General features: G+C 46.0%; 1 protein-coding gene across 5 annotated transcripts in view; it reads right to left on the minus strand.

Moving 5' to 3' along the window:
- ARHGEF11 (Rho guanine nucleotide exchange factor 11) overlaps nt 1–20,072 on the minus strand; it is a 173,290-nt gene that overhangs the window by 53,894 nt on the left and 99,324 nt on the right. For all 5 annotated transcript variants that reach the window (XM_073567075.1, XM_073567073.1, XM_073567074.1 and 2 more), the window contains 6 exons: nt 19,080–19,199; nt 10,009–10,063; nt 9,485–9,561; nt 8,331–8,453; nt 7,682–7,750; nt 6,651–6,752 (listed from right to left, as the gene is read on the minus strand). In XM_073567075.1, the coding sequence (XP_073423176.1) occupies nt 6,651–6,752; nt 7,682–7,750; nt 8,331–8,453; nt 9,485–9,561; nt 10,009–10,063; nt 19,080–19,199 (546 nt within the window). The remainder of the gene's footprint in view (nt 1–6,650; nt 6,753–7,681; nt 7,751–8,330; nt 8,454–9,484; nt 9,562–10,008; nt 10,064–19,079; nt 19,200–20,072) is intronic.

Here is a 20,072-nt window from a genome sequence, read left to right on the forward strand (position 1 = left end):
CGTCGAGAGGCTGGGTGTCAAGAAAATATGAATATGTTTACATTTTATGTACTCTTCCATGGCTCCTTCTGCCCTTCCCCCATTATGTTTGTGACATAAAGCACTGTGCTCTCATGTGCAGGCTCGTAGCTGCAGCGTCCAACCCCCTCCCTTTTTCCTCCCTGGTGGTATGTCCACTTGCACCCTCCCTACAGCTATACAAGCTGGTGTAATGAGAGACTATGGTATGCCCGGCAGCACAGGATCAGATTATGACCCTAACTGGTTAAGAGCAGTTCTCCTAGCACATGGATTTAAACTCTCCTTTGTTCATTCGGACATGAACATAATCATACGGGATAATCATGGAGGCAGAAACCACCATGGTTACTTACCGGTAGCCGGTTTTTCCGGAACCCATGACAGCACCACATGAGAGAGGGATCCGCCCCGCCAGGACAGGAACCTACTGAAACATAAGGGGCGGCACCTCTCCCCCGCTTCAGTTGGATTACAGAGCATTTGAGAGGACTTCCCGGTTAGTTACATATTTATCCAACACCACATCACACAAATACACCCGACTATTGTGCACACCCAAACGGTGAAAAAAGGGGGGGAAATATACGGGTGCTGTCATGGGTTCCGGAAAAAACGGCTACCGGTAAGTAACCATGGTGGTTTTCCCTTCACCCATGACAGCACCACATGAGAGATTCTGGAGACTTCGAACACCTTAGGGAGGGACCACCGCTTGCAGCACCCTTCTACCAAAGGTCAAGTCAGCAGAGGAGGACAGATTTAGTCTATAGTGTCTAAAGAAAGTTGAGGGTGAGGCCCAGGTAGCGGCCTTACAAATTTGCTCTATTGATACCTCTGCTTTCTCAGCCCAGGAGGTCGCCACGGCTCTGGTGGAATGAGCCTTGATGCCGTCAGGAACCTGGACGCCACTAGCTGAATAGGCTACACTAATGGCCTCCCTAATCCATCGGGCAATAGTCCCCTTTGACACTCCATAACCTTTCCTAGCTCCCTGGAAGGCTACAAATAGGGACTGGGACCTCCTCCACTGGCTGGTTATAGACATATACTCTACTAGGGTTCTTTTAACGTCTAGGCTATGAAATTTCTCCTCCCCTGGGTTTTTCGGATTCTCACAGAAGGAAGGGAGGACAATTTCTTGGTTTCGGTGAAAGTTAGTTACTACTTTCGGCAAGTAAGCAGGGTCTGTTCTCATAACCACCCTATCCTGGTATATCTGGGTATATGGTGGGTTGACTGAAAGGGCCTGTAAGTCACTAACTCTACGTGCCGACGTTAGAGCTACCAAAATGATGGTTTTTAGAGTGAGATTTTTAGTTGAAATCTGCTGTATGGGTTCAAACGGCTCCTTCGTAAGGGCTTCCAGCACCAGATTTAGATCCCATGGAGCTATTTTCGGTAAGGAAACTGGCCTAGATCTGTGGCAAGATTTTATAAACCTGGCTACCCATCTGTTTGCCGCTATATTGCAATTGTATAATGCACCCAGCGCTGAAACCTGTACCTTGAGGGTATTAACCGCCAGGCCTAGCTGTAGGCCTGCCTGCAAGAACTCCAAGATGGACTCGATTGGGGGTTCTTGACCTAACGGTTTTCCCAGGAATTGTAGGAATTTTTTCCACGTTCTGCCATATATGTTGGTTGTTATTGGTTTTCTACTTTTCATTAGAGTAGTCACCAACCCCGGGGAAAACCCTTTATCTCTCAAAAGTGACATCTCAAATTCCACGCCGTCAGATGGAGCCCCTTGACTTGTTTGTGGAATGTCGGCCCCTGAGCTAACAAATCTGGAATCTCTGGCAGTACCCACGGGTCCGAGAGAGACATCATTTGTAGTAGTGAAAACCACAGTCTTTTTGGCCAGAACGGGGCTATGAGGATTACTCTGGCTTGCTTGTCTCTTATCTTTTTTACCACTGCCGGGATTAACGCTACTGGGGGAAAGGCATAGCTCAGTTTGAACAGCCACGGGATTTGTAGAGCGTCTACTGCCCACGGGTTTTCCCCTGGGTTTAATGAGCAGAACCTCCTCACTTGCCGGTTGCTTTTGGTGGCAAAGAGGTCGATTACTGGCTGCCCCCATAACTGTACTATCTTCTGGAATATTACACGATTTAAGGTCCATTCTCCCTGTTTTAACTTGTTGCGGCTTAGAAAGTCGGCTTGAACATTTTCTGTCCCTTTGATATGTAGGGCTGTTAGGGAGGTTAGATGTTGTTCTGCTTTGAGGAAGATTCTTTTGGCTTCGTCCATTAGGTAGTTTGACCTTGTCCCTCCCTGGTGGTTGACATACGCCACTGCCACCCTGTTGTCTGACATAATTCGGACGTTTTGACCCTGTAACATGGGAATGAATGCCTCTAGGGCTCTGTTTATCGCTCTCAACTCTCTTAAGTTGGAGGAAGCCTTCTGCTCTATGTGACCCCAGGACCCTTGGGCCATATGTTCTCTCAGGTGTGCCCCCCATCCCGAGGAGCTTGCGTCCGTCAATATTACATCGGACACGGGCCTGTGCCACAAAGTTCCCCCTGCTAAATTTGTGTCGTCTAGTCACCAAGTGAGAGAGTTTTTCCCCCTTTCGGAAAGTTCCAGCTTCCCTTCTAAACGCCCTTTCAATCGTCTCTGGGCTGACAAGATTTCCGCCTGCAGTTGTCGGGTATGAAACTGTGCCCAGTTGACCGCTGGGATACAGGCTGTTAGCGTTCCCAACAGGGACATTGCCCTTCTTAGGGTCATGTGAGGATGCTGTATTGCCGTAAGGGTCAATTCTCTCACCTTCTCTAGCTTTTTCTCTGGCAAGAGACAAACTTGACGGTCGGAGTCCAAGACGAAACCTAGAAACGTTTGTTTCCTTAGGGGTTGAAGTTTTGATTTTTTTAAGTTTAGCATCCAACCCAGTCTTTGCAGGGTCTCTGTTATCTTCTCTACCTGATGTGCGCAGTGATGTTCTGAATTGCCAATGACCAGAAAATCGTCCAAGTAAGGCACCATAATCACATTGTGGATTCGAAGGAAAGCTGTCATTTCCGCTATTACTTTTGTAAAAATCCTTGGCGCTATGGAGATGCCAAACGAAAGAGCTGTAAATTGAAAATGCCTGAGGTCACCCTGGATGTATAGGGCTACCCTCAGGTATTTTTGGTACTCTTGGTGCATCGGGATATGGTAATAGGCATCCTTCAAATCTATTACGGCCATGAAGCAGTTGTGGTGTAACAGCTTTATGGCCGAAGTCACTGATTCCATTTTGAATGTTTGGTTCATGATCCATTGATTGAGGCGCCTGAGATTTATTATCGTTCTGAAGGAAAGGTCGGGTTTTTTTATTAGGAAGAGGGGAGAATAGAACCCCCTTCTTTCTTGATCTTTCGGGACCTCTACCAGAACTTGTTTCTCCAATAGTCCTAAGATTTCTGTTTCTATGGCTGATTGCTCTCCTGGTTCCTTTCTGACGGGGGTCACCACAAATGAAGCTCTTGGATACTGGAAGAAGGGGATTTTTAGGCCATTCTTTATAATTTTCAGGATCCAATTGTTGGCCGATATTTTCTCCCATTCTTGAGAAAAGAGCCTCAATCTTCCCCCCACAGGAGGGCTGGTGTCATTGCGGGGATTTTTTGGCGGTTGAGGTATTTCCCCCAAACATAAACCCTGGTTCTTTTTTCCTCTTGTCGTCCCACCTTTTCCGTTCTCCCGGGGGACGGCCTCGATTGAACCTTCCCCTCCGAAAGGGCGGTCCCCATGAATCTGGGGAAGCCCTTCTTTTTATCACCGGCTTTTTCCAGGATGTCATCCAGGTCTTTTCCAAACAAGAACTGCCCATCACATGGTAACGAGCATAATTTTGCCTTAGATTGAATGTCCCCAGGGCAGCCTTTGAGCCATAACGCCCGTCTTGCGGCGTTCGACAGCCCCGCTGCTCTTGCCGTTAACCTCATCGAGTCAGCGGAGGTGTCTGCCAAGAAGGCGGCAGCTCCGTGTAGTAGGTACATTTCACCTAAAATTTTCTCTCTTGGTATTTTGGAGACTAATTTTTCTTTCAGTTGTTGCAACCAGACCATTAATGACTGGGCTGTGCAGGTGCCGGCTATTGCTGGTTTTAGACCCCCTGCCGCTGCCTCCCAAGTGTGCCTTAGGTATGAGTCCGCTTTTTTATCCAAGGGATCTCTCAAAACCCCTGAATCCTCCAGGGGCAGGGCCGACTTCTTGGAAGGCATAGACACTGCGGCGTCAATCTTTGGGACCTTGTCCCAGCTGTCCGTGTCCTTAGCCTCAAAGGGGTATCTTCGCTTTGAAGAGGAGGGAAGGCTACCTGACTTCTCCGGTTTCTTCCACTCTCTCTCGATTAGGGCCTGAATCTTGTCATTGACCGGAAAGGTACGCTTTTTCCTTTCTTGTAGGCCGCCAAACATCACATCCTCCAGTGATCTCTCTACTTTCTCCTCCTGCAGGCCCATAGTGGACCTGATGGCTTTAAGGAGGGCGTCCGTATCTTCTACGGGAAAGCAAGGTCTGCCCCCCGTATCACTGTCTGAGGATGAAAATGACCCGTGCTCAACTTGATACTCCGAAGAGGAGGAGCCTGACAAGGAACTCGGGGAGGCCTTCCTACTCTTACTTTTCTTTTTTAATAATTTTTTAAGTGAGCCCTGTACCTCCGACTTAATTATTGATCTGAGGTTTGTTGCCAGGCTCGGTGCCTCTTCAGCCATAGTCCGCTGGATACAGCTGACACATAAGTCCTTTTGGTAGTCTTTTGCTAAAGGGCTGTGGCATATGGCACATACTTTATTTTTCTTTTTGCATATAGCTTTTTTGCCTCCCTAAAAAAGAAAAGACATAGGAAGCCCTATTACAACATTGTCTACTTTCACGGAGATCACTCACCACCCAGGAAAGACCGATACCGGGCTCTGGGGCTGCGAAGGAGCGTACGTTCTGCGTTCTTTTGACCTCGAGGAATCCCTCGATCGGTGACTTGGACGGCTGCTGCTTTTGCTGCTCGAGCGGCTCTTGCGACCAGAAGCTTGTGATGGGGGCAGAGACAATGGGGACGGTGAGCGATCCTCCTTCTTTAATCGGTGAGTGCCCCTCATTACCCCTCCCCCCCGCGACCGCCAGCCGCTTCTCCTGGCCGGCGTCGCGCCCGGCGCCATGATCGTCGCGTCCTGATGACGTCAGCGGTCGCGCTCCCAGAATCCTCTGCGCCGCTGACGTCGGACGCCGGTCTCCGCCCCCGGCTTCCCCTACATGCAGGCGAAGGATGGGCGCGCGCGCAGGGGGAGGGCGGCACGTGGAGGAACCTCCGAAGGGAGGACATCGGGACGTGCCCGCACGAACCCGGGGCCCGGATCAGGCACCACCCCGGGGACTGCGCTACCAGCTGCCGACGGCCGGCGTCGCAGGTAAGTCAGCCCTGCAATTTAAACGCCGGGACGGCCCTGGGTCTTTCATCCTGACAGGCGCCGCCGCTGTCAGAGGGATTCCTTTCCAGGACAGGAACCCAACTGAAGCGGGGGAGAGGTGCCGCCCCTTATGTTTCAGTAGGTTCCTGTCCTGGCGGGGCGGATCCCTCTCTCATGTGGTGCTGTCATGGGTGAAGGGAAAACCTTATATTTTTGGAATCTACATGATTCAGGCTATTCACAGTGGCATTTCTGGACTTCCACGCTCACCAGAAACTGAAAACGGGCATCTGTCTCCCAGTAATGCATAGGCATATGATGATTGGTCGTAAGCAAACCTATAATACTCCTGTCATCACTCTGTGAGCCTCGCAGTATGAGTAGTGGCCCGCAGAAGTTTTTTTAGTAACTTTCAAAAGGGGAGTACACTCCCCAGCTCCACCCACCCAGTGAGGTCAGCAAGGGAAAGGCATAAGACTAGGATGCTCAATTAGGAAGTTGTCTTTTTGCCTGGGGAATGAGCTATGGGAAGCTGTGTATTTTGACCTGTTACTCTGGGACGGTTCCCCTCCCCGTCCTCCACATGGTGTGCCAGTGACTGAGTTGTGCAAGTTCTTATTTTAATTCATTTTTTTTTGCAATTGTCTGTATATACTGTATCTTGTCTCTTTTGTAACATCTTTTATTTTTTTGTAAACACTGCTTATATTTTCTGGAGTAAAGGTATAAATTTACCAGTTTCGCTTTTCCTTGCTCTATAAATGCACAGCCACGGCCTCCACGCTAAAAATTACACTACCATGTGGGTTGGCTCCTGACCCGATAATAATTTCAATGCCAAACGAAGAGCTGGTGGCAACCCCAGTTCCTGACAGTGAGAGATGTCAAGAGGGTAAGACATTTTGAGAGGGTGAGAGATGGAGAGGGTGAGTGATATCGAGAGGGTGAGTGAAAGAGAACTCTAGAGGGTGAGTGATATCGAGAGGGTGAGAAGAAGATCGGCAAAAAGACAGAGACGGTGACATTGAGACTATAGACACTCTGGCTAACAAGGGACAGCCTCCTCAAATTAATTTATTAAGAGGGAATTTAGACAACCTAGCACTATCTGAACACAGAAATCCCTTTCATATACAGGTAGAAACAAGTTCTCTTTATAAGTTTTAATATTAGAATTCTCCCTTTAATACCTTGGAATTTCAAATATTGTAACTCAAAGCTCACCAGAGGATTGGGATCCGCTTGTGAAAAGATGTATCTCAAAAACACCCCCATGTGGGCCGGCCGAGACTTTAGTTTGTCCAGGTCTTGGAACAATCCATCAGACTGCAGGAAAAAAAACTTATGAAAATGAGGAATTATGCTAAAAACTAAATTTTTGTATGCAACTCAGGAGTAATGACAAAGAAACAGCATTATAAAGTGGAAAGAAAAAAGGCCCCAAAATTGTTATTTATGAGGGATTACAGCATTATTTTTCTTTTTTTTTTTTTTAAACACAGGAGTGGAAAATGCAGGGGTGAAGAAGCAGAAAAAGCAGGGGTGAGGAGCGGAAAACGGAGGAAGAACGAGCGGAAACACAGAAAGAACGAGCGGAAACACAGAAAGAACGAGCGGAAACACAGAAAGAACGAGCGGAAACACAGAAAGAACGAGCGGAAACACAGAAAGAACGAGCGGAAACACAGAAAGAACAAGCGGAAAACACAGAAAGAACAAGCGGAAACACAGAAAGAACAAGCGGAAACACAGAAAGAACGAGAGGAAACACAGAAAGAAAGGGCGGAAACACAGGAAGGAAAGGGCAGAAACACAGGAAGGAAGAGGGGAAACACAGGAAGGAAGAGGGGAAACACAGGAAGGAAGAGGGGAAACACAGGAAGGAAGAGCGGAAACACAGGAAGGAAGAGCGGAAACACAGGAAGGAAGAGCGGAAACACAGGAAGGAAGAGCGGAAACACAGGAAGGAAGAGCGGAAACACAGGAAGGAAGAGCGGAAACACAGGAAGGAAGAGCGGAAACACAGGAAGGAAGAGCGGAAACACAGGAAGGAAGAACAGAAACACAGGAAGGAAGAGCGGAAACACAGGAAGGAAGAGCGGAAACACAGGAAGGAAGAGCGGAAACAGGGGCAAGGTGCGAAAACACAGGAAGAAAGAGCAGAAACACAAGAAGGTAGAGCAGAAACACAGAGGGTGAATATATTTGCATTAGCAGCACACATGGCAACGTGGAGTATAAGGTCTGCGTGTTACCTCAGAGATTTCATAGTCATGGTCATACTCCTCTTCTGGGCCTATGATTGTGGATCGAGCACTGTCCACCTGTAAAATCCATATACACAACTCACATACACATTTCTGATTATAAATTAATGGATAGAAGGATACAGGAAAGATGTATATCTTTGTACCGTGTTAGCCAGTGGATAGAAAAATATTCAGGATTGAGAGTCCTCAGTGGTTGATACCTTTTAATGGCTAACTGAAAAGATGGTAATACATTGCAAGCTTTCGAGACTACTCAGGTCTCTTCATCAGGCTAGACTAATACAAAATCTGAAGTCACATATTTATGCACAATACACAATATAATATACAATTGAGGACCATAAAACATCCAGACTCCTTATCTATGAACTGGTCCAATGTTTATATTTATGTTTCTCCCTCTCCCATATTGATAGTTCTGCTTCACGTCACTTGTCTTATCTATTGCATTTTTTCTAGGCTGTATTGTGCATAAATATGTGACTTCAGATTTTGTATTAGTCTAGCCTGATGAAGAGACCTGAGTAGTCTCGAAAGCTTGCAATGTGTTACCATCTTTTCAGTTAGCCATTAAAAGGTATCAACTACTGAGGACTCTCAATCCTGGATAGAAGGATAAATAAGACCCCTGTACCTGTATCAATGCTGAGTCAGAGCCCTGTCGACGGTGCTGGAAGAGTTTGGTAGAGATGACCGGTGAGGTATAAGAGCTGTCTAACCCAAAGTCGGACAAGATGGAGTTCCTGTTTATGGAATACTGGCAAAAAAATAATTTTACTTAAATGGAAGACCTAAAGAGCTAACAATGAGGCAAAACTTCATAGGTAGCCTTAAAGGGAACCTGTCACCAGGTTTGACCGATACGAGTTACGGTCGCCGACCTTCAGGGCTTATCTACAGCATTCTATAATGCTGTAGATAAGCCCCCGATCAGACCTGCAAGAGAAGAAAAATAAGTTTTATTATACTCACCTGCAGGACGGTCCGGTCCAATGGGTGTTGCAGGTCCGCGTCCGGCGCCTCCCATCTTCTTGTGATGCCGCCCTCCTGCTTGCTTTATGGCTCCCCGGACTGCGCACCTACGCAGGTGTATTTATCTGCCCTGTTGAGGGCAGAGCAAAATCCTGCAGTGTGCAGGCGCTGGGCCTCTCTGACCTTTTCCGGCGCCTGCACACTGCAGTACTTTGCTCTGCCCTCAACAGGGCAGATAAGTACGCCAGCGCAGGAGAGCAATGGCGGGGAGCCTGTGAAGTAAGCAGGAGGGCGGCGATCATAAGAAGATGGGAGGCGCCGAAACAGGACCTGTGACACACATTGGACCAAACCACCTCGCAGGTGAGTATAATAAAACTAATTTTTCTTCTCTTGCAGGGTGACCGTAACTCGTATCGGTCAAAACTGCTGACAGGTTCCCTTTAAATAAAGCATATATCCAATCTTTCCAAGGGTATAACACATGATTATACTAGACCAATTTGTGGGCATTATTAATGCATAGACCGCTTACTATCCTGTAGTAATATGCAATAATCAGCATAAAAATGTCAATCATTGAGCTACAAGGTGGTCAAAAAAAATCAAGGTTGATCCTTGGGGCGTGTCTGACTACATTTTCAAAAAAATTATACACCTGAAAGACTAACTATGCTTATTTGGTCTATTTTTAAGGCTATTCATGTCCCATAACGAATAATCAGAAGTTACAGATGGTCAAATTCTGGACTAACCGATCTTCACAGCATTCTACTGAGTTCTCTTTTAGCTCAGCTGAACTGTGGTCTTGCTTACCTCACTAATTGATGAGATCCTTTCAGTGCCTGAATCTAGGCCACTGTCACAGTCTTGTGAATCCATAGACAAGCGGCCTATAGAATAGATATGTCCACATTAGTAGGAGTTTGTGGATACAAAAGGAATTTTCTTTACTGTATATAATGTTAAGGTGATTAACCTCTTCAGTAAAGCACATTTTTCATTATTTTTTTTTTTTTTTTTTTTTTTTTTTTTTTAGGGGGGTTGGTTTCTTCCGCCTGTTGCTACTTGTTAAGAGATAAGCGCTAGCGGTATAATACAGCGCCTGAGCTCTGCCCAGGGTTACAATACGGAGGCAGGGTGTAATTTCTGGGTTATTTTATGTTCAAACACTATACAAAAATTACCTTTTAGCTGTAGTACCACATTTCACCACATTGAGTGCAATTGAGTGCAGTTACGTTCCCCATAAAGACCAATGCAACAGTGCCCCCCACAATTCTCTGTGCATTAGGACAAATAATTAGACTTCCCTTGAAACTATCTTCACAGAAACATACCTTCTACTACTTTATAGCCTACAGGGCTGCAGTCGCTGTATGAACGCAGAATGTCCTGGAAAAAAAAAATGAGAACCATCTAAAGAGAAATGTCAAGATACACACATATATACAGGAGAATTACATGCAGGGAACAATCTTAAAAACACAAAAAAGAAGTTTGAGGATTTTTTCCCATTTGATAACATCTATTTAGGTAAATCACTTGGCAAATCTACTGATCAGCTGATTAAATGTGCTCAAGAAGTGACACAGCTCCATACATCCTGCTGTGGCCATAAGTAGTACTGCAAGTTTTTTCCTATAATAGAACGGAAGGGAACTTGCATTACGGTCTATGACCACTACAAGATGTACAAGTGCTTCTCACAAAATTAGAAGATCAGCAAAAATTTAATTTATTTCAGATCTTCAATACAAAAAGTGAAACTCATATTATACAGAGTCATTACAAACAGAGTGATCTATTTCAAGTGTTTATTTCTGTTAATGTTGGGGATTATGGCTTACAGCCAATGAAAACCCAAGTCATTATCTTAGAAAATTAGAATAATCAACAAAAAACACCTGTAAAGGCTTCCTAAGTGTTTAAAAAGGTCCCTTAGTCTGTTTCATTAGGTTCCACAATCATGAGGAAGCCTGCTGACTTGACAGATGTCCAGAAGGCAGTCATTTACACACGCCACAAGGAGGGTAAGCCACAAAAGGTCATTGCTAGAGAAGCTGTTCACAGGGTGCTGTATCCAAGCATATTAGTGGAAAGTTGAGTGGAAGGAAAAAGTTTGGTACAAAAAGGTGCACAAGTAACCAGGATAACCACAACCTTGAAGAGATTGTTAAGAAAAGGCCATTCAAAAATTTGGGGGAGATTCACAAGGAGTGGACTGCTGCTGGAGTCATTGCTTCAAGAGCCACCACACACAGACGCATCCAGGACATGAGCTACAAGTGTCTCATTCCTTGTGTCAAGCCACTCATGACCAATAGACAACGCCAGAAGAAAAAGAACTGGACTGTTGCTCAGTGTTCCAAGGTGTTGTTTTCAGATTAACTACTTAACCCCCAAGGGTGGTTTGCACGTTCATGACCGGGCCAATTTTTACAATTCTGACCACTGTCCCTTTATGAGGTAATAACTCTGAAACGCTTCCATGGGTCCCGGTGATTCTGACATTGTTTTCTCGTGACATATTGTACTTCATGTTAGTGGTAAAATTTCATTCAAATAACTTGTGTTTATTTGTGAAAAAAAACGGAAATTTGGCGAAAATTTTTAAAATTTCGCAATTATCCAACTTTGAATTTTTATGCCCTTAAATCACAGAGATACGGCACACAAAAAACTTAATAAGTAACATTTCCCACATGTTTACTTTACATCAGCACAATTTTGGAACCCAATTTTTTTTTTTTTTAGGAAGTTATAAGGGTTAAAAGTTGACCAGCGATTTCTCATTTTTGCAACACCATTTTATTTTTACGGACCACATCACATTTGAAGCCACTTTGAGGGGTCTATATGATAGAAAATACCCAAAAGTGACACCATTTTAAAAACTGCACCCGTTAAGGTGCTCAAAACCACATTCAAGAAGTTTATTAACCCTTCAGGTGCGTCACAGGAATTTTTTGAATATTTAAAAAAAAAAAAAATGAACATTTAACTTTTTTCACAAAAAAAATACTTCAGTTTCAATTTTTTTTATATTACCAAGGGTAACAGGAGAAATTGGACTGCAAAAGTTATTGTGCAGTTTGTCCTGAGTACGCTGATACCTGATATGTGGGGGGGGACCACTGTTTCGGCGCATGGCAGAGCTCAGAAGGGAAGGAGCGCCGTTTGACTTTTTCAATGCAAAATTGGCTGGAATTCAGATCGGACGCCATGTCACGTTTGGAGAGCCCCTGATGTACCTAAACAGTGGAAACCCCCCACAAGTGACCACATTTTGGAAACTAGACCCCCCAAGGAACTTATCTAGATATGTGGTGAGAACTTTGAACCCACAAGGGCTTCACAGAAGTTTATAACGTACAGTGGTACAATTAACAAATCATATTTTTTCCACCAAAATGATCTTTTCACCCCCAATTTTTATTTTTCCAAGGGTAACAGGACCCTAAAAGTTATTGTGCAATTTGTCCTTAGTACGCTGATACCCCATATGTGGGTGTAAACGACTATTTGGGCGCATGGCAGAGCTCAGAAGGGAAGCAGCGCCATTTGACTTTTTTGGCTGGAATTGAAATCAGACACCATGTCGCGATCGAAAAACCCCTGATGTACCAAAACAGTGGAAACCCCCCACAAATGACACCATTTTGGAAACTAGACCCCCCCCCCCCCCCCAAGGAACTTATCTAGATATGTGGTGAGAACTTCGAACCCCCAAGGGCTTTACAGAAGTATATAACGTACAGCCGTACAGTTAAAAAAAATTATATTTTCTCCACAAAAATGATCTTTTCACCCTCAATTTTTATTTTCCCAAGGGTAACAGGACCCTAAAAGTTATTGTGCAATTTGTCCTTAGTGCGCTGATACCCCACATGTGGGGGTAAACCACTATTTGGGCGCATGGCAAAGCTCAGAAGGGAAGCAGCGCCATTTGACGTTTTTGGCTGGAATTGAGATCGGACACCATGTCGCGTTTGGAAAGGCCCTGATGTACCAAAACAGTGGAAACCCCCCACAAATTAAACCATTTTGGAAACTAGACCCCCCAAGGAACTTATCTAGATGTGTGGTGAGCACTTTGAACCCCCCCGTGCTTCACAGAAGTTTATAACGCCCGGGCGTGAAGATAAAAAAAAAATAAAAAAATATCGCATTTTTTCCACAAACGTGATCTTTTAGTCACCAATTTTTTTATTTTCCCAAGGGTACAAGGAGAAATTGCACCCCAAAAGTTGTTGTCCAATTTGTCCTGAGTATGCTGATACCCCATATGTGGGAGAAAACTACTGTATGGGCACACGTCGGGGCTCGAAAGGGAAGTAGTGACGTTTTGGAATGCAGACTTTGATGGAATGGTCTGCGGGTGTATTGTTTGTTTGGAGAGCCCCTGATGTACCTAAGCTATTGAAACTCCCCACAAGTGACCCCATTTTGGAAACTAGACCCCACCACGGAACTTATCTAGATGTGTGGTGAGCACTTTGAACCCCCAAGTGCTTCACAGAACTTTATAACGCCCGGGAGTGAAAATAAAACTTTTTTTTTTCCACAAAAATGATATTTTTGCTCCCAATTTTTTATTTTCCTAAGGGTAACAGGAGAAATTGGACCCCAAAAGTTGTTTTGCAATTTGTCCTGCGTAGGCTGATACCCTATATGTGGGGGTAAAACACTGTTTGGGCACATGGCAGAGCTTGGAAGGGAAGGAGCACCATTTGACTTTTGGCTGGAATTGAGATCAGACGCCATGTTGCATTTGGAGAGCACCTGATGTGCCCAAACAGTGGAAACCCCCCAATTCTAACTCCAACCCTAACCCCAACACACCCCCAACCCTAATCTCAGCCCTAGCCCTAATAGGAAAATAGAAATAAATACATTTTCTTTTAATTTTATGATTTTTCCCTAACTAAGGGGGTGATAACGGGGGGTTTGATTTACTATTTATGGCGGGTTTTATGTTTGGCAGCTGTCACACGCTAAAAGACGCTTTTTATTGTAAAAATAGTTTTTGCATCACCACATATTGAGAGCTATAATTTTTCCATATTTTGACCCACTGAGTTATGTGAGGTCTTATTTTTTACGGGACGAGTTGACGTTTTTATTGGTATCATTTTCGGCACATGACATCTTTTGATCACTTTTTATTCCGATTTTTGGGACGCAGAATGAACAAAAACCAGCGTTTCATGAATTTCTTTTGCGGGGTGCGTTTACACCGCCCTTTTATTCTTCGGGTCAGTACGGTGACAGCGATACCTCATTTAGGTCTTTTTTTATGTTTTGGCGCTTTTATGCAATGAAAACAATTTTATATAAAAAATAATTATTTTTGCATCGCTTTATTCTGTGAGCTATTTTATTTTTTGCTGATGATGCTGTATGGCGGCTCGTTTTTTTGCCGGACAAGATGACGTTTTCAGCGGTACCATGGATATTTATATGCGTCTTTTTGATCGCACGTTATTGCACTTTTTGTTTGGCGGTATGATAATAAATCATTATTTTTTGCTTAGTTTTTTATTTTTTATGGGGTTCGCTAAAGGGGTTAACTAGTGGGACAGTTTTATAGGGCGGGTCATTACGGATGCGGCGATACCAAATATGTGTACTTTTGTTTTGTTTTTTATTTCCAAAAAATGAATTTATTAGGGAATATTTTTGTTTTTTTAAATTTATTTAGCGATTTTTTTTTAAATTATTTTTACACTTTTTTTTTTTACTTTATTGCATTGTCCCAGGGGGGACATCACTGTCGTGTGACAGATCGCCCCCCGCAGCAGCGCTGCACATTGCGCTGCTGTGGGGGGCTCAGGGAAGCATGGAGGGAGCCCCCTCCCTGCCGATGCTTTCCTTTAATCCCGGTACACCGCGATCGTGTTTGATCGCAGTGTGCAAGGGGTTAACGTGTCGGGGCGGTCCATGACCGCCCCTGACACATTGTACCGGGTGTCAGCTGTGATAATCAGCTGACACCCGGCTGCGATCAGAGGCACGCACCACGAGGGCGCCGCTGATCGCTGTGACGTACTATCCCGTCCCTGGGAATTAAGTCCCAGAGCACATGGACGGGATAGTACGTCACATGACAGAAAGGGGTTAAAGTAAATTTTGCATTTCATTTGGAAATCAAGGTCCCAGAGTCTGGAGGAAGAGTTGAGAGGCCACAATCCAAGCTGCTTGAGGTCTAGTGTGAAGTTTCAACAATCTGGGATGGTTTGGGGAGCCATGTCATCTGCTGGTGTAGGTCCACTGTGTTTTCTCAAGACCAAAGTCAGCGCAGCCGTCTACCAGGAAGCTTTACAGCACTTCATGCTTCCCTCTGCCGACAAGCTTTTAAGAGGTGGAGATTTCATTCTCCAGCAGGACTTGGCACCTGTCCCCACTGCCAAAAGTACCAATACCTGGTTTACAAACAACAGTATCATTGTGCTTTATTTGCTAGCAAACTCGACTGACCTGGGCAAACTGCAGCCTGCTGGCCACATACGGCCCTCTGGCCATCCCAGTCCGGCCCACGTACCAAAACAGCCGAGGGACTGCAAAACAGAGGCCCATGGGCCGCACCGTGCCCTCCCACGCCCGCCCGCCCACTGTCTCTATCTGTGCGAGACTTCATTGGTGGAGGAGGGGCCTCCATCCACTTACTCCACCAATCAGTGTGTGAAAAGCTGACACGATTACATAATTTCATTGCGTCAGCTGTGTAATGCTGAGAGACACCGAGACAGGAATAGAAGTAGAGCACTGGGGAAATGGGGCCTAGGTGAGTATGTGATGTTCTTTTTTTCATGTGTATGGTATGTTTGGCTGGACATGGGGAGTCTATGGGGGCCTCATCCTGGACATGGGGAGGCTATGGGTGCCTCATGCAGTACATGAGGAGGTTATGGGGCTCAAGCAGTATGTAATGATGCTGTGTGGGGCTCATGTAGTATAAAGAGAGCCTGTGTGGGGCTCACGCAGTATATGGGGAGGCTGTGTGGGGCTCACGCAGTATATAAGGAGGCTGTGTGGGGCTCACGCAGTATATAAGGAGGCTGTGTGGGGCTCACGCAGTATATAAGGAGGCTGTGTGGGGCTCACGCAGTATATAAGGAGGCTGTGTGGGGCTCACGCAGTATATAAGGAGGCTGTGTGGGGCTCACGCAGTATATAAGGAGGCTGTGTGGGGCTCACGCAGTATATAAGGAGGCTGTGTGGGGCTCACGCAGTATATAAGGAGGCTGTGTGGGGCTCACGCAGTATATAAGGAGGCTGTGTGGGGCTCACGCAGTATATAAGGAGGCTGTGTGGGGCTCACGCAGTATATAAGGAGGCTGTGTGGGGCTCACGCAGTATATAAGGAGGCTGTGTGGGGCTCACGCAGTATATAAGGAGGCTGTGTGGGGCTCACGCAGTATATAAGGAGGCTGTGTGGGGCTCACGCAGTATATAAGGAGGCTGTGTGGGGCTCACGCAGTATATAAGGAGGCTGTGTGGGGCTCACGCAGTATATAAGGAGGCTGTGTGGGGCTCACGCAGTATATAAGGAGGCTGTGTGGGGCTCACGCAGTATATAAGGAGGCTGTGTGGGGCTCACGCAGTATATAAGGAGGCTGTGTGGGGCTCACGCAGTATATAAGGAGGCTGTGTGGGGCTCACGCAGTATATAAGGAGGCTGTGTGGGGCTCACGCAGTATATAAGGAGGCTGTGTGGGGCTCACGCAGTATATAAGGAGGCTGTGTGGGGCTCACGCAGTATATAAGGAGGCTGTGTGGGGCTCACGCAGTATATAAGGAGGCTGTGTGGGGCTCACGCAGTATATAAGGAGGCTGTGTGGGGCTCACGCAGTATATAAGGAGGCTGTGTGGGGCTCACGCAGTATATAAGGAGGCTGTGTGGGGCTCACGCAGTATATAAGGAGGCTGTGTGGGGCTCACGCAGTATATAAGGAGGCTGTGTGGGGCTCACGCAGTATATAAGGAGGCTGTGTGGGGCTCACGCAGTATATAAGGAGGCTGTGTGGGGCTCACGCAGTATATAAGGAGGCTGTGTGGGGCTCACGCAGTATATAAGGAGGCTGTGTGGGGCTCACGCAGTATATAAGGAGGCTGTGTGGGGCTCACGCAGTATATAAGGAGGCTGTGTGGGGCTCACGCAGTATATAAGGAGGCTGTGTGGGGCTCACGCAGTATATAAGGAGGCTGTGTGGGGCTCACGCAGTATATAAGGAGGCTGTGTGGGGCTCACGCAGTATATAAGGAGGCTGTGTGGGGCTCACGCAGTATATAAGGAGGCTGTGTGGGGCTCACGCAGTATATAAGGAGGCTGTGTGGGGCTCACGCAGTATATAAGGAGGCTGTGTGGGGCTCACGCAGTATATAAGGAGGCTGTGTGGGGCTCACGCAGTATATAAGGAGGCTGTGTGGGGCTCACGCAGTATATAAGGAGGCTGTGTGGGGCTCACGCAGTATATAAGGAGGCTGTGTGGGGCTCACGCAGTATATAAGGAGGCTGTGTGGGGCTCACGCAGTATATAAGGAGGCTGTGTGGGGCTCACGCAGTATATAAGGAGGCTGTGTGGGGCTCACGCAGTATATAAGGAGGCTGTGTGGGGCTCACGCAGTATATAAGGAGGCTGTGTGGGGCTCACGCAGTATATAAGGAGGCTGTGTGGGGCTCACGCAGTATATAAGGAGGCTGTGTGGGGCTCACGCAGTATATAAGGAGGCTGTGTGGGGCTCACGCAGTATATAAGGAGGCTGTGTGGGGCTCACGCAGTATATAAGGAGGCTGTGTGGGGCTCACGCAGTATATAAGGAGGCTGTGTGGGGCTCACGCAGTATATAAGGAGGCTGTGTGGGGCTCACGCAGTATATAAGGAGGCTGTGTGGGGCTCACGCAGTATATAAGGAGGCTGTGTGGGGCTCACGCAGTATATAAGGAGGCTGTGTGGGGCTCACGCAGTATATAAGGAGGCTATGTGGGGCTCACGCAGTATATAAGGAGGCTGTGTGAGGCTCACGCTGTATATAGGGAGGCTCTGTGGGGTTCATGCTGCATATGGGGGAGGCTTTGTGGGGCACATGCTGTATATGGGGGAGGCTTTGTGGGGCTCATGCTGTATATCGTGAAGCTGTGTGGGGCTCATGCTGTATATAAGGAGGTGGTGTGGGGCTTACACTGTACATAGGGAGGTTGTGTGAGGCTCATGCTGTATATATGGAGTCTCTGTGGGGTTCATGCTACATATGGGGAGGCTGTGTGGGGCACATACTTTATATAGGTGAGGATGTGTAGGTTACATGCTGCATATAGGGAGGCTGTGTAGGGCTCATGTTGTATATAGGAAGGCTGTGTAGGGCTCATGCTCCATATGGTGAGGCTTTGTGGGGCTCATATTGCATAAGGGGAAGCTTTGTGGGGCTCATGCTCTATATAGTGAGGCTGTGCATGGCTCATGCTGTCATGCTGTATATAGTGAAGCTATGCAGGGCTCATGCTGTATAAAGGGAGGCTGTGTAGGGTGGCTTACAGAATATAAGGGGCTGTGGGGGGCTCATACGATATATGGAAGGGGCTGTATTGTGGTTTATCAATATATAGGGGGATGTCAGTATACTTAATTCTGCTCAATATTAACTGATAGAGTTAATATAATTATCAATAATATAATAATAATAATTAATATATTGATATTAATATTGAAATGAATTAATTTCAGCCTATTGGTTCGGCCCTCCACAACAGTCACTGTCTCTCACGTGGCCCGTCGGCAAAATTAATTACCCACCCCTGCCATAGAGAATCTATGGGGTATTGTCAAGAGGAAGATGAAAGACACCAGACCCAACAATGCAGATGAGCTGAAACACCTCAGCAGTGCTACAGGCTGATCACCTTCATGCCACGCCACATTGATGCAGTAACTGATGCCAAAGGAGCCCCGACCAAGTATAGAGTGTATTTACTGAACATACATTTCAGTAGGCCAACATTTCGGTTTTTAAAGTCATTTTTCAAGCTGGTGTTATAAAGTATTCTAATTTACTGAGATAATGACTTTTGGGTTTTCATTGGCTGTAAGCCATAATCATCAACATTAACAGAAATAACACTTGAAATAGATCATTCTGTTTGTAATGACTCTATATAATATACGAGTTTCACTTTTTGTATTGAAGAACTGAAATAAATTAACTTTTTGATGATATTCTAATTTTGTGAGAAGCACTTGTATGGAGCGGTGTCACACATTCTTCGACTTTGTCTGGACACAATGACGCAATGATGGTGTCCACCATGAGCAGAAAAATGGAAATGAAGAACAGAGTCTTAAGTGGTCATGAATAATTGTGAGATACTTGTGGAGCACAGCTTTGCTTTCCATGATGGGATTGTACTCACTGTTGGTCCAGCTGTCTCCTGACGAATCTTAAGTTGCAGTTGATGGACTCTTCTTCTGGCTCCCTCTATCTGCTCCTGGAGACTGGGGTTCGGGGTTCGATTATAAACTTCACAAAGAGCCTATAAATAACAGAGAACACGTCTCAAAAGCTGAACTACTACCACCGCATGGTGGAAGGGCTGGTATGTGGTGCGGTCAAACCCACTGAGTAGACCAGTCTGGACCCTCTCCAGTCACAAATGACGGTTGGGTGGTCCAATGGGCGGCATCTAGACACTGTACTAAATCAATACAAGTTTTTTACAAGAACCAGCTCCCACCACAAGAAGATGTAGCCACCACAAAACCAATGAGACCCACTGCTCAGTTTTCTCACTTTTTTGTGTTATTTCATACAGACTGCTTGAAAATTATTTCTCCTGAACACCCCCAAGGACACCAATTGACTCTAGAAACAGTCTTTTAAAACAATGGAAAAGTGATTGGTATCATAAAGGTTCTCCGATGGGTCAAAGCTACCATCCTCGTGAAGGCAGTCCTCACCATCATGATGGCCACTTAGTGACATAGTGAGGTTCTTAAGATGGGTCAAAGCTACCAAACTCAATCTTAACCATCATGGTCACACACTGGAATAATGAGGTTCTTAAGATGGGTCAAAGCAATCAACCTCAAAAGAAGTCTTCACCACCATGGCCACTCAATGGCATAGTGAGGTTCTCAAAATGGATCAAAGCTACCAACCTTGCAAAAGCAATCCCGTCCATGATGGCCAGTCACTGACATAGGGAAGTTCCCAAGATGGGTTAAAGTTACCAACCTCAAAACAGTACGGACCATCATGGCCCCTAACCGCTATAGTGAGGTTCCAAAGATGGGTCAAAGCTACAAACCTAGGGAAAGCAGTTTGAATGTCAAGGCCAATCATAGACAATTAGTTTGTGTACCAAGGGTTTTAGCTCATGGAACCCAACAATGGTTGAGAGTGGGTT

Source organism: Dendrobates tinctorius, unplaced genomic scaffold (assembly GCF_039654945.1).
Source record: "Dendrobates tinctorius isolate UK_male_01 unplaced genomic scaffold, ASM3965494v1 ptg000019l, whole genome shotgun sequence".
Lineage (NCBI taxonomy): Eukaryota > Metazoa > Chordata > Amphibia > Anura > Dendrobatidae > Dendrobates > Dendrobates tinctorius.